A 13111-nucleotide genomic window follows, 5' to 3' on the forward strand; every position below is an offset into this window, starting at 1 on the left:
GAGAGTGAGTGTATTTATGATTTTTTTTTTAGAATATAGTAGATTGTTTGTGGATGAGGTTTGATGTGAGTGAGTTTTGAGTTGTTTGTTTGTGTTTCTTATCATTGTGTTGTTGGTGTGTGTCTATCTCTGTATTTTTTTAATTACAGAGTTTTAGAGAGTGTATGTGGATGTTGGGGTTAGGACAGTTTTACTAGCGATTGTCGACTGGATGAGGGAAGGTAACGGGATGTTCGTAATTGTTGATGGCGTGATACGCGCGGAGAGTTATTGAATTGTTATCTAATTAGTATGTACAGGAAGTGAGATAGAGTGTTTTGTTTAGGGTCAGTTAGTACTCGCGTAGGGTGTAGCACTGATGGTGGGGGCTGGGGGGTGGGGGGGGGGGGGGGGGGGGGGTGGGGGGGGGGGGGGGGGGGGGGGGGGGGGGGGGAGGGGGGGGGGGGGGGGGGGGGTGGGGGGGGGGGTGGGGGGGGTGGGTGGTGGGGGGGGACTGTAAGTGTAGGGTGTGTGTGGGGAGTGTAGGGTAAGAGAGTGTGTCATGTGTGTGTAGATAACAGTGGGTTAGTGTGTGGAGTAGAGGACTCTGTGTAACTGTGAGTTATTATAGTAAGTCGTAATGTTTTTGTGGTGGTCTGTAATGCGGGGGGGGCGTGAGCGGGTTGGGGATGACAAGTCGTGTGTTTTATGGTAGGTTGAGTGTGAGGGTATGTGGTGGTAAGTGAGCAAGTGTACGTGTGTGGAAGGAATCGCATAGTCACGACTAGTCTATGTGGGTGTGTGTTGGGGTGTGTGGTGGGTGGGGGGGGGGGGGGGGGTCGGGCGGAGAGTGGTGAGAGGGAGGGGGTGCGGGACGGTGGGTGAGTGGGTCAGATATATAGTGAATTGACAGATGAGGATGGCTGTCGATGGACAGCGTTCAGTAGCGCTGTGGCAACTAGTCTTTCTCTATAGAGATCTCAGTGGGTGGAGACACACTACGTAGACTGGTTATGTCATAGTCGGACACGTCGGTCGCGAAAGTATTTGAATGGACAGGAGACATGGTGACTAGAGAGTGTGTGTTGTTATTGGAGTGATATGGAGTGAAGTTTAGTGACGAGTTTAATGTGTGTGTTTGATGACTCTATTCTGGAGCAATCACAGAATTGGCGGAGTGTAGTAGGAAGTGATGAATTGTGGTAGTACAATTTTTTGGTTTGTGTGTGGGTGGTGTATTAGTGTGTGATATGTATAGGGTTCGAGAGTGTTATGTGTAACGTGTTTGAGTGTGTGAGTGTGTGTGTGTGTGTGTATTTTGTGAGAAAGTGTCGAGAGAGTTGGTGTATGGGTTTTGTTTTTTGTTATGTGTTTTTGAGTGTGTTATTGAAGTAGATGTGTGACTTGTGGGGGTGGGGATAGATTCGTTAGTTTGTGGTTTGAGTGATGTTTATTTGATTTTTTGTTTGATCTGAGTTTAATTTGTATAGTGTTAGTGTTGGGTGCGGTTTGAATGGGGGAGTGTGTTTGGTACTGCGAGATTAAGTTAAGTCTTTTTGGCTGCACGTGTGTTAGGAGTGACGTATCAGATTGAAGGGAGTGAGTCATTGGGAGATATGTATGTGGTGGCTAGAATAGTTGTTACAATATGTGGGGTGTATTGGTGTTTATGTTTGTTTAGATATTGCGATGTGTGTGTATGTATTTGTGGGTGTGGATGAGCTTGTATGGGTAAGGTCTGAACCTATGTAGAGTGTGGCTGACGCAAGAGGTTTTTGTAAGAGCAGGGAAGGGGTGTTTTGGTATCTGGGGGGGGGAATTTTGGGCATAGGGGGGGGGGACGGTATCTAGTCTGGTGGATAGACTATTTGCAGATAAAAGGGGATGTGAGGGGACGAGGGAGGTGTCACGACATGTAGAGCGGGGTATGCACGAACTTGATTTCACAGGTAGGGGGATAGGGCTATATATATTCTCATATATATATATTATGAATTAATTTAATTTGTGATAATATGTTATATGTTTTAGGGTGATGGTGTATGAGTAGATGATGGGTTTTGGGTGTGGGGCGCATGACAGGTGGGGGGGGAGGTTTGAGTTTGTGTTATGAGACGTGGGGGGACACGGTTCACAGATGCATGAAGAGAACAACTATAAAACACAGAAAAAGGAAAAAGGAGACACGGACGGAGACAGTGACAGAACAAGACACAAGCAGGAGGACGAAGAGAGAGGAGTCTGAAAGGGAGAGGGAAGAGAAGAGAGGAAAAAACAAAGAGAGAGAGAGAGAGCAGATAAAGAGAGTAGAGGAGAAGAGATAGTAGAGAGACAGATCGACACAGGGAGCGAGACAGAGGAGGAGGGAAGAGGTAGATAGAAGCAAAAAAGAAGAGAAGAAGACAAGTGAGAGAAGATACAGATATATAGAGCAAGAGACAGAGAGAAAGAAAAAGAAGAAAAAGAGAGATAGGAGAGGGGAGAGATATATATATATATATATGTGTGGGAGGCACAGTGTGGAGAGAATTGTTTGTTTGAGAGTGTGTTTCAGTATCTTGTGAGTGTGTTTGTTGTTGTGGGGGGTGGGGGGGGGAGGGGGGGGGGGGGGGGGGGGGGGGGGGGGGGGGGTGGGGGGGGGGGGGGGGGGGGGGGGGGTGGGGGAGGGGGGGGGGGGGTGGGGGTGGGGGGGGGGGGGGGGGGGGGGGGGGTGGGGGGGGGGGGGGGGCTGGGAGGGTATGTAAGTGTGTAAGGTGTGTGTTGGGTTGCGCATGTTACACGTGTGTGTGTGTGTTGTGTTTGTTTTGGTGTGATGTTGTGTTTTGTGTGTGGTAGTGTATTTTAAAGTGTGTGTGGGGTATGTATGGGGGGGGGGTGGGTTGGGGGGGGAAGTTTTTTTTGTGTAGAGGTTTGTGTCAGTGTGTAGTGGGTGTGTTGTGTGTTACGTTTGTGTTGAGTGTTTGTGTGTTTGGTGGGGGAGGGGGACGGGGGGGGGGGGGGGGGGCAGGGGGGGAGGGGGGGGGGGGGTGGGGGTGGGGGGGGTGGGGGGGGGGGTGGGGTATGGTTAAGTGAGAGAGATGTGGATCTAGAGCAGTATCTAGTATATATAGATGTGGAGAATTGGATTAGCAGCTGACAATACTTCCTGACGGGTGGTTGGGGGAGTGTGGTATTGTTGTTTGTTTTATTTTTAGGATTTATGAGAAGTTATTCTTAGAGGCAGGTGATTGAGAGGGAATGTAGAGTTATATATAGAGTGAGATAGTGATTGAGCTTTTAGATGTTTTAGGGTTTCGGTTATGTAGATATATAGAGTTATATATAAGATATAGATAGAGTTAGAGTACTTTTTTGTTGAAACTCACACACACATGGGATGTGGGTGTTTGTATTGAGATAGTAGTATATATTATAGTATAGTGTAGAGTTTTGTTAGTTTTATATTCTACATAGATATACTTACTGAACTATATAGATTACAGATATTGGCGATATTAGATATAAAGGAATATCGATTGACATTGAAAGAGATTATAGAGATTTAGTGTTTGTCTGTGTATGTCTGAGAGTGTGTCTGTTTGGTCAGTTAACTCCAATAATCAAGGTGGGGGGGGTGGGTTCTTCAGTACGTTATATTAGTATTGTGTTGTTCGTGTGGGTGGTGTTGAGTGTTTGTAGTATGTGATGTGTTAATTGAGTGTGTTGTAGTGTTCTTGTGCTTGAGCTATTTGTGTGTTTGTTATGTGATGTTTTTCTGACTTAAGTGCTGTTTGTTTGTGTGTTTGAGTGTGTTGTGTTAGTGTGTGTTTCCGATTAGAGGTGTGAGAGTGTGAGGTGTAGTGTGTGACCGGTATGGCTGTGAAGAGGTGAGTGCGTGACGTGGTTACGTGAGTGGTTGTTGTGTTTGAGAGTCGTGTGAGAGATTAGTTGTGTGTGTGTTAGGGGTGTATTTTTGGTGTGTGTGTGTGTGTGTTTTCGTTGTGTGTTTGGTGATCAGGGTTGTGTATGTGGTGTTTGTGTTTGTGTTTGTTCATGTGTGTAGACGTTCTGTGTTGGGGTGTTTGTCTCGTGTGTGGGTTAGCCGTGTATGTGTTTGTGTGTGAGTGTGAGTGATGTGTTTGAGTGTGGTATTGAGGTGTTGTGTCGGGGTAAGGATGTGTTGTGTGTTGTTTGTGTGAGTCTGTGTGTGTGCTTTGTGTGAGTCTTGGGTTCAGTGTGGGCGTGTGTGTTTTGGGTGTGTGTGTGGATGTGTGGGTGTATGGGTGTTGTTGTGTGCGTGTGTGTGGCTGTGTGTGTGTGTGTGATTTTCGTCTGGGGGAGGGTTGAGTGTGTTGTAGTGGGTGTGTGTGTATTATGGTGTGTTGGTATGGGTTTGTGTGTTTGTGTGGTGTGTTTGTAGGTGTAGAGAGTGTATGTTTGTGTTTTGTGTGTGTGTGAGTGTGTGTTGGGTGTGTGTGGGTGTGTGAGTGTTGTGTGTGTGTTGTCTGTGTTTAGTTTGTGTGTGTGAGTGTGTAGTGTGTGATGTGTGCGTGACTGCGTGTTTCTTGTGGGTGTGTGTGTTGTGATCTATGTGTGTGTGAGAGTTTGAGAGAGATATAGTGAGTAGATCGATGATTTTATATAGCTTGCTAGGTATAATATTTAGATATATAGTAGATTATAATATATAAGAGGAGAGAGTATAGAATATAATTTAAGATATAGTGATATATTTATAGCAGAAGTATTTATGATTGGATTTGATGTGTAGATCCAGTATTAGAGGTTAGATTAGATAGACCCGATATATATTTTGTTAATATATTTTATAAGGTAGATATTAAGAACATACACTCACAGCTGCTAATAAAACGTCCCTGTGTTATGAAATAACCGGGGGCTGGGTGTTAAATACAGATGGTTTCCAAAATGTAATTCGGTGATATGAATAAAAAGTCACCAGCAGTTTTTGTGGTGGAATGGCATATCTCCAGTACTAAATCATATATAGCGTCACACACCACTCACCCACACTAACACCACTCTATCTCTCACACACACACTACTCTCAAAACACTCATCTAACATTAACTCCTCTAGACATTACATCTTTCTTTCAAAACATTTATCTGTTATATGTGGGTGATCCTGTGCTGCTGGGGTACTTTAGCGCAGGGGTCCCCCGGGATATTTCGTATGTGTTTTGTGCAGAGGGAGGGACACGTTAGATTGGGTGGGGCAGGCTTAGATGTGCTGTAGAGTTGAATATATGAATGAGGCACTCTTATATCTTGACAATGTGAGAAGAAAGATGGAATCCGACAAACTGTTTGGTCCAATTTTTAGTGCAATATTTCTCTTCAACACACAAACACACACATTCTATAGGACTCTACCAGAATATACTTCAATAAACAAATCTCATACGCCACCCATTAATATCCCATAGTCTCCCCTCAAAATCCCACTTTCTACGAGTACCTCCAGCTCGGTGCACAACCGCCCAATTCACCAAAACAATAACAAAAGGCGACGTCTTCCGGATCCGCCTCCGTCCTCTTACCTCATGCCAGTCCCGTACACCGACGCTTGTGAGAGACTCTGGTGTGACAACAGATGGGCTTTGTATGGTACTGGTGTTCGTGTAGCATGTGGTGGTTTTTTTTATCTGAAGCAGGTGTATATGTTTGTTACTTGTTGGGGGTGAGAGAGAAGAGAGGTGAAGGGGAGGAAGAAATTTTCATGATTTTTTAGGGGGCTTTGGATTCCTTGAGGACAATTTTTTTATTTTTATTTGATTCAGTTTTGTTTATTCGGTTTATTGTTTGGGGGTTCTGTCGTTCGTTATTGGAAATCTTTTTTTCCCAGGTTTTATATGTTTTTATTTTTTTTTTTTTTTTTGGGTAAATAAGTTTTCCTTTATTGGTGAAAAAGGGATTACCCCAAAATCAGGGGAGATTTTTTTTTTTGGGAGGTTAGAAAAATTTTTGAATAACGCCCCTTTACGAAACCCCAAAAAGTGAAACGTTTGGTTTTCCCCCCTCAACCCTCTACTACCCATAATAGTGAAATTTGCCCCTTAAATTCCTGGCCCCCCTTGGGGTTTCCCTTTTCTTAAGGCCCCTTCGTCTACCCTGGGGCCCCCTACTTCGGGCAATATTTCGCTTGCAAAATTTAACCAATGATACCTAATTGCCTATTTTGGGGATTTTTCCCCTACCCAAGGGGGTTTTGGGCCCCCCCCCCCTGGCCCCCCCATTTAGGGACTTCGTGCAACAAAACCTTGGGAGTTTTCCCAAATCCAAATCCTCCCCCCCCTGAAATTAAAATTTTTGGGTTTGTGTTTAAAACCGTTTTTAGGGGAAGTAGAAACTGTGATGGAAACCCCAAGGATTTTTGGGCATGTGCTGTTTTTTCCCCCCAGATGGCCAAAAATTCCCCATTTTTTAAACCGGTAAAATTTTATAGTCCCCCTTTGGGGAGTGGCCCGCGGCCCATAAATGGGTTTCCTAGTTTCCTATTGATTTTAAATGAGACGGGACTCAGTTGCGGGTCATCATGGCGCAGTGTGAGGGTTACTTCGCGGCATTTTTTACTACGGGCCAAATTTTAACATGGGGTATCACAAAAGTGCCCTGAATGGGGAAAGATCCACGGGGGGCATACCCCTCTTCGAAAAGGGGTGATAAAAACGAGGGAAAGTGAGGAGGTGGGTGGTTAAGTTTTCCCGGGAACTGAAGTAGCCCCGAGGTAGCACAAAGTTTTAAAAAAAGGGGGATCCGGGGGGGCAACCCCCCCCTTGGCTGGGGCAAACGTCAAACAAAGCAAAGTTAGGTAAGGTGTATTGGTAAGATTGGTACGAAAAGGGCCCGGAAATTCATTTTTTTACCCCCGCAATCCCTGATCTACTTCAGGCCCTCCCCTACTTTTTGGGAAAAACCCAGATGGGGGTGGGCTTTCGGGTGCAAGCGTTTCAAATTTACATATATGAATATTTAGGTGGAGAGGAACCCTTCAATCCCAACTTTTGTGGTTTTTTGGACCACCCTTTATTCGGAAAATTTACCGGGAGGTTAATTCATCCAAAACCTGCACATTACTAACACTCCGAAAATTGATAATGTAACTGGAAGCCTTGCTGACTGTACTGGTGATATATTTTCTAAAAGCAAAACTTTCTCGGATAACTTTTCACATCATCAAAAAATGTGCAGTTACCTTTGCCGTAGAAACTATACCAACGAGACTAGAATAAGGAGCCAAGGTTTTATTTTAGAAATTATAGCTTTAATCTCATTATATATTATATTGGAAAACAAACAGAAGACAGCATTATCAGAAGAGAATGTGGGCCAAGAACATCACCGCCACCAGTCGCAATGTAATAAGACCGATATAGCATAATTGACACATAACTTATTTAATTATTCAATGTACATTTTGGCTGGACACACACTCGAGATATTATTACTGAAATAATTCCTACAAAAAAAGGGCCTCAAAAGCATTATGACTGGTATCATAAAAACTAACACCAAAATTGGCAGAGTGAATATTTAAAAGGTGAGCAAAGACGTTCAGAATTGGACTTTTGTCTATTTGTTTAAAGTTATCATGTTCTATCGGAATCCACTTGAAACTTATTGTGATCTCCAATGGAAGGTTTAGAATCTTTAAATGCAACTTATTAGTAGACAATTGTCAAAGAAATGCAGTCGTCTTGGTGCTACCTGCTCCAGAAAAGGCCAACAAAGCAAGATTCAGCTTACATTTTTTCCTTATTGAATAATAAATTGTCAGGGAGATCTATAAAGTTTGTGTTGCTTGAAAACTGGTGGTGAATTTTTGTTCAACAAGTACAGTCTGCAACAATTTGTATGCAGGCCAGCGGCAGCCACATGGGTGCCCAAGCAATTACGTTTCCTGGGTAAATACTAAAAATGGAATCAATATTCAAATAACTTATGCTATCGTCCCATATAAATTTCCTCATAGGGGGTTCTGTCAAAGTATTGCCAGAGCTATTCCACCCCTACTGATGGGGCCATGATAGCTGGATGTTGTCAAGTGATTACCACAGCCTCCACCGACTATTTTCAGGCAAAATGTTGCTTCGACTTATTTGACAGTTAATTGGCAGGGAGGATTACAAGCTACATCTCTCCTGAATATATATGGTGAAGGTTCATTGGCATTTTGCTGAAGTGGCAGTGTTAGTAGAGGCCACAATGGTCACTTGATGCAATGCCACTCTAATTACTGCGAGTAACATTGCTATAGCTGGTCACACAGCCAGAGGATGTGGATTTTATAAGTATAGCTCAAACTTTTTAACCCATTGATAGCAGATGGCATGATTTGCTGTCAAGGCAGCATCGATCATAAACGCTGATGGCACCTTGCCAAACAACATAAACCCACCACATGACTGTATACATATTTTATTAAAACTGTGGCCAATGGGTTAAAAGGAGAAATTATTGTAGATGTTGCTTGCATGAAATATGTATTGAAAATTTGCCAGATGTGAGGGAAGTCTAAATTTTGTAGGCCGGGTTCCTTAATTGCATACTAACTCCTTGATAATTATGTTAAATAGAACACATCAAGTGTTGCCCTGGCCCTCACACTTTGCATTCCAGCAATGGTCGATCAACCCTAATCTCATATAATCTTTTGCCACCTTCAGATGAAGCTGAGTATGACAATTGATATATAACTCCCTATTGAGGTTAAAGACAAAGTTTTGGATCAGGTAATTTTCCAGTAGCATAATAAGCATCTTCAAAATCTAACAGCAAATTGAATATGAACTGATCATTGATAATTCTGTGAAAAAAAAACAGGACCAACTTTAGCTGTATGTGTGCGTAAGATGTCAAATTATAGGGGGAAAGTTTATGTAAACAGTGATTTAAGAGGATCACTTTTGCTGAATTGGACACTGATATATATAAAATGGATCTATGAGAGGGAAGTAATATACGCAAATTCAGAACCTCGTCCTCCCTTTATTTCAATAGCTATAGGGATGATTTTTGTTTATATAGAATAAGAAAAAATATATATATATTATGAATGATGAAAGTATTATACTGAATTTACGCAGGAGAACAATTTGTATAATAACATTATTTTTTTATAGGAATTTTAGAATTAAGCAACGTTAGAGTATACAATATACTTTACTCACTGATAAAATATTCCCTAAAGATTAATAATGGTCTAGATCTCCCAGGGAAGGATGACGTTTAGAGTGTAGAAAAGAAAATCCTTGTAAATGTACCGTGAAATAAATAAATCCATAAGCCATTAGTAAATATTAGTGTGTCATGAGCCACGACATGTGATAAAGTTCCACGCCAGCTATTTAGAAATACTAGCCATAAGGTCATGGATAAATGGGATCGTGAGTTAATTCTACATCGTAGAAGAAGAGACACACACAGCTAATTCGAGAGATGACTTATGCGTCTTTGACTAATGGTTGGCTTCATCTGTAGTTGGATGGTTTGCATTGTCATTATAATGTTCTTTTTATATTTACTTTTAGAATTTACGTTATCGTTATAAGATCTTACTTATAGTTATCGCATGATGTAGCATCTCCAATAGCTTCTCTCGCCACTCATCTTCATCACGCATCATCTGCATTCACTCTTCCTTCTCATCCCTCCCACCACCTTCTCCGTTCCACAGACACATCCTCGTTCTTGCACTGCGCTCCGACTGCAGGACCATGCATCAGCCTCATAATCTGCAGCATCAACCATCTCACCTTCCTACGTCTTATGACCCTTGCAGATCTACTTCACGCTGCGCCCATGTCACAGCATTCTCTCTTCCTCATCGTTGCATAGCCTTGTTCCAAGCAGCGTCGAGAACGGAGCGTCTATGCGTAGCACGGAGCCGATTGACATGTCTCATGGCGAACGCTACGATCTAAACATCGTGGAATTCGTCACCTCTTCGTTCGGTTGACATCTGGAGTGCTTGTGAGATTGAGGGTTAGTTAGTCTTCATTTTGAGTGAAGGAGGATGCATCTGTACACAGGTAGGAGAAGAGGGGAATGAGCAACTGTTTATATAGGAAACTTATTTTAGTTATGTGCATTCCGATATCATGGTGATGGAAGATTTATAGGTATATATCAGGGCATGACAGGTGCAGTCCTCATCTCTATACTGGGTAACTTATGTACAGATGAGTCAGTGGGTGGTCACTTTCTTAAGGATCGTCTGTATCGATTAGATATGAGATAGTGGATAGTATGGTAGGAGGAGTTACGTCTTGTTATTTGGTAGTGTTTTGATCTCTGTGGGTAGGCTCGGTCTCTAGGCTGGATGCTAAGATCGCACGTGCGGCATTATACGAATCGCTTTAGTAGTGTGATTGAACATGTGTCTGTTTTCTGTTAGAGTTTATTCTTAGATTATGAGGACGTGAGTCTGTGTGTGAGACTGGTGTGTAGCTATGGTGTACAGCTGTAGTGTCGATGTATGAATGGGTTGTCTAGGAGTGTGTCGATAAGGGATCACGGGGACTCGGGGCCACAGATTTCTGCTTTTGATCATATAGTGAGGTAGAGTTTTTTTGATCTCGTGAGTGGTTGTGGGTGTGGAGAGCTTGGGCGAAATAGTATTCCGGGTCTCTCTTCTCGCAGTGGCTACTGGGGGAGGGGGGGTTGTCTGGGAGTAGAGATGGGTGCACGGATGGAGTGGTAGGGTAGGGGGTGTCTGTGTTACTTGTTATATTGGTGTGACTGAGTCTGGAGAGCATCGCGAGTGGTAGTCTGCTAGTGTCTATGGTGGATTATCTGTGCGATCAACGTGTCTGTGATGAGCACTCTGGGTCAAACAATATGAGTATAGCGAATCATAGAGGCATAGATCTCTCTCTAGATGGCGTAAGCACATGGGGCGAATAGTCTTTATTGTTAGCCCTCATATGAGCGAGCATCGATACTGGTCTCATACCGAGAGGCTGAGGCATCTAGGCTCACTGGATGACTCTCGACTTGTTGATAAGTGTGAGCATGGTGGTTTTTTTGGGGTGGGTGGGGGATTGGGGAGGGGTGTTTATGTAAGGTGGTGTTGTAGGGTGTGTGGTGTATCTGACGTCATCGTGATCTGATAGTCGTAAGGCGGCGTCTGTTTCGATTCAGAGTTTCAAACTCAGCTACACGTCTATTTACTCCTGGCATGGCTTCACCTATCTACTGAAGAGGGGGATTACATGATCTTAGGAGCCGGAATCTATTTACAGGCGAGATACATCAACATTCATTATGGATATGGATATGCGAATAGGGGGAAAATATGGATACTAAATGAACTAGTTGAATATGGATATGAAAAAAGGATATGAATAAAATATGAATGGGGGAATATGAATATTGAATATGAAATATGAATATGAAGTATAATATGAAGGTATCGATAAGTCACATATATGTAGATAAATGAAAGTAAGAGTTGTGGGTGGTGGGTGGTGGTAGGTGGTCTGGTGGTGGTGTGTGGTGGTGCGTCTGGTGGTTGTATGATGGGGTGGTGGGGTTGGTGTGGGTGTTGGGTGGCGAGCAGTGGGGGGCAGGGTGGGGTGTGGATGCTCATGGACACCAGGTGGAGAGGGGATGTTGTGGGGGGGGGAGGTGGGTGGGGGGGGGGGTGGTGGGTGTCACTCTACATGTGGCTCTTAGAGCGTGGGTGGGGTTGTGTGTTATGGGTGCATGGAGGGGTTGGTAGTAGGTGTGTGTGGGGGGGGGTGGGGATGGTGTTAGTATCAGGCTTCACTGGTGGTTGTGTTGGGTGCGGGGTCGAGTGGTCATTGGTGACTGTGAGGAGTATTTTCGGTGGTGTTGGGTGGGGTGGGGGTAGTGTGTGGTATGCATGATGGTTGGAGTGTTGGATGTTTATGATGTTGGTGGTGCATGGGTGGTGCATGTAGTGTAGAGGAGGTGGTGGATGTTGATAGTTGGGCGTGGATTAGTTGGTGATTGGTTTTTTGGTGGAGAGGGTGTAGGGGGGGCTCGACGCTCGTGTGGGTAGGTAGTGAAATGTGGTGAAGTGTTGATAAGGGGGTGATGATTGGATAGGATGGAGAATCTGTGGGGGGTGATCGGTGTAGGGGAAGCGAGATACCAGGGTAATATGTGGTTGTGGAGTTTTGTTGGGAAGGGTTGCGTGGGGTTGTGGGGGAGAAGAGGTGAGAGGAGTGATAGAGAAGGACTACTTTCAGGATATCAACACTATCAAGATGTGCTGCCTGTCACGTTGTCAAGTGAAGCAACGACGGAAGAAAAGAGACAACAGAGAGTGGGAGAATGGGGGGATGTTAGGAGAATTACGTGTTGCGTAAGGAGTGTTGGGGGTGCGTCAGGACTGAGCAAAAGCGAAATCGAACGAATAATAGCTAACAAGATATATTGGTACAGTGGTTGTTGAGTAGGTGGGCTCAGCTATGAGACAAGATAGAGTATCACAGAGATGGAGGAATCAGTGTGGGGGTGAGGGTGGAGAGAGCTCTAACAGAGTGAAAGAGAACACGGCGGGGCAAAAGCAGTCAAGAGCACAAGCGTAGAGAGGGAAGAGAGGTAGGAGCAATTATGAGAATGTGGGGGTGGGAGAAAGGAGTCTAGAGACATACAGACGCAGCAGACGCAGACGAAAAAACGAACGAAGAAGGGACGTGATAACGATGAACTGGAGAACAGCACACGTGATGGACACACGGAGTTGTGACACGAGAGAGTCATTAGGGCAACAAAGGCACGACGAAACTGAAAGTACTGAGCACAGGGGGGGGGAAGAATAGCTGTCAGACAAAGAGGAGCAAAAGAGCGAACAAACACAGGTGCTGGCAGGCGGAAGGGGCGATACAGAGACATTAGGGCTAAGGGGGCACAGAGCAGTGCATGAGAGGAGACGTTGACGAGACAGAGAAAAGCGAGACAGACGGACAAGAGTGAATACAGGTCAATGTTTGACTGTGGGACAGAGTGGCTAATGACGAATTGGGAGGATGAACACAGATCATTGAGATGAGCGGTAGGGGGGAGCACGAGTAAGAGGCGAGTGAGACGGCACACACGGACACGCGAGAAGACAGAGTCAGGGAGTACATGTTACGGAACGGTGTGGGGCGAGACACGAG

The 13111-nt window shown here is 44.4% G+C and overlaps 1 protein-coding gene across 1 annotated transcript in view; it reads left to right on the forward strand.

Annotated features, from left to right (window-relative positions):
• Window positions 1-10873: 10873 nt before the first annotated feature.
• The window catches only part of LOC147466291 (uncharacterized), a 12703-nt gene continuing 10465 nt past the window's right edge, over window positions 10874-13111 (forward strand). The window contains exon 1 of the mRNA XM_086535695.1: window positions 10874-11011. Within this exon, the coding sequence (XP_086391821.1) occupies window positions 10874-11011 (138 nt within the window). The remainder of the gene's footprint in view (window positions 11012-13111) is intronic.

Source organism: Penaeus japonicus, unplaced genomic scaffold (genome assembly GCF_977035675.1).
Source record: "Penaeus japonicus unplaced genomic scaffold, GWHDUDI00000001_assembly GWHDUDI00002128, whole genome shotgun sequence".
Classification (NCBI taxonomy): domain Eukaryota; kingdom Metazoa; phylum Arthropoda; class Malacostraca; order Decapoda; family Penaeidae; genus Penaeus; species Penaeus japonicus.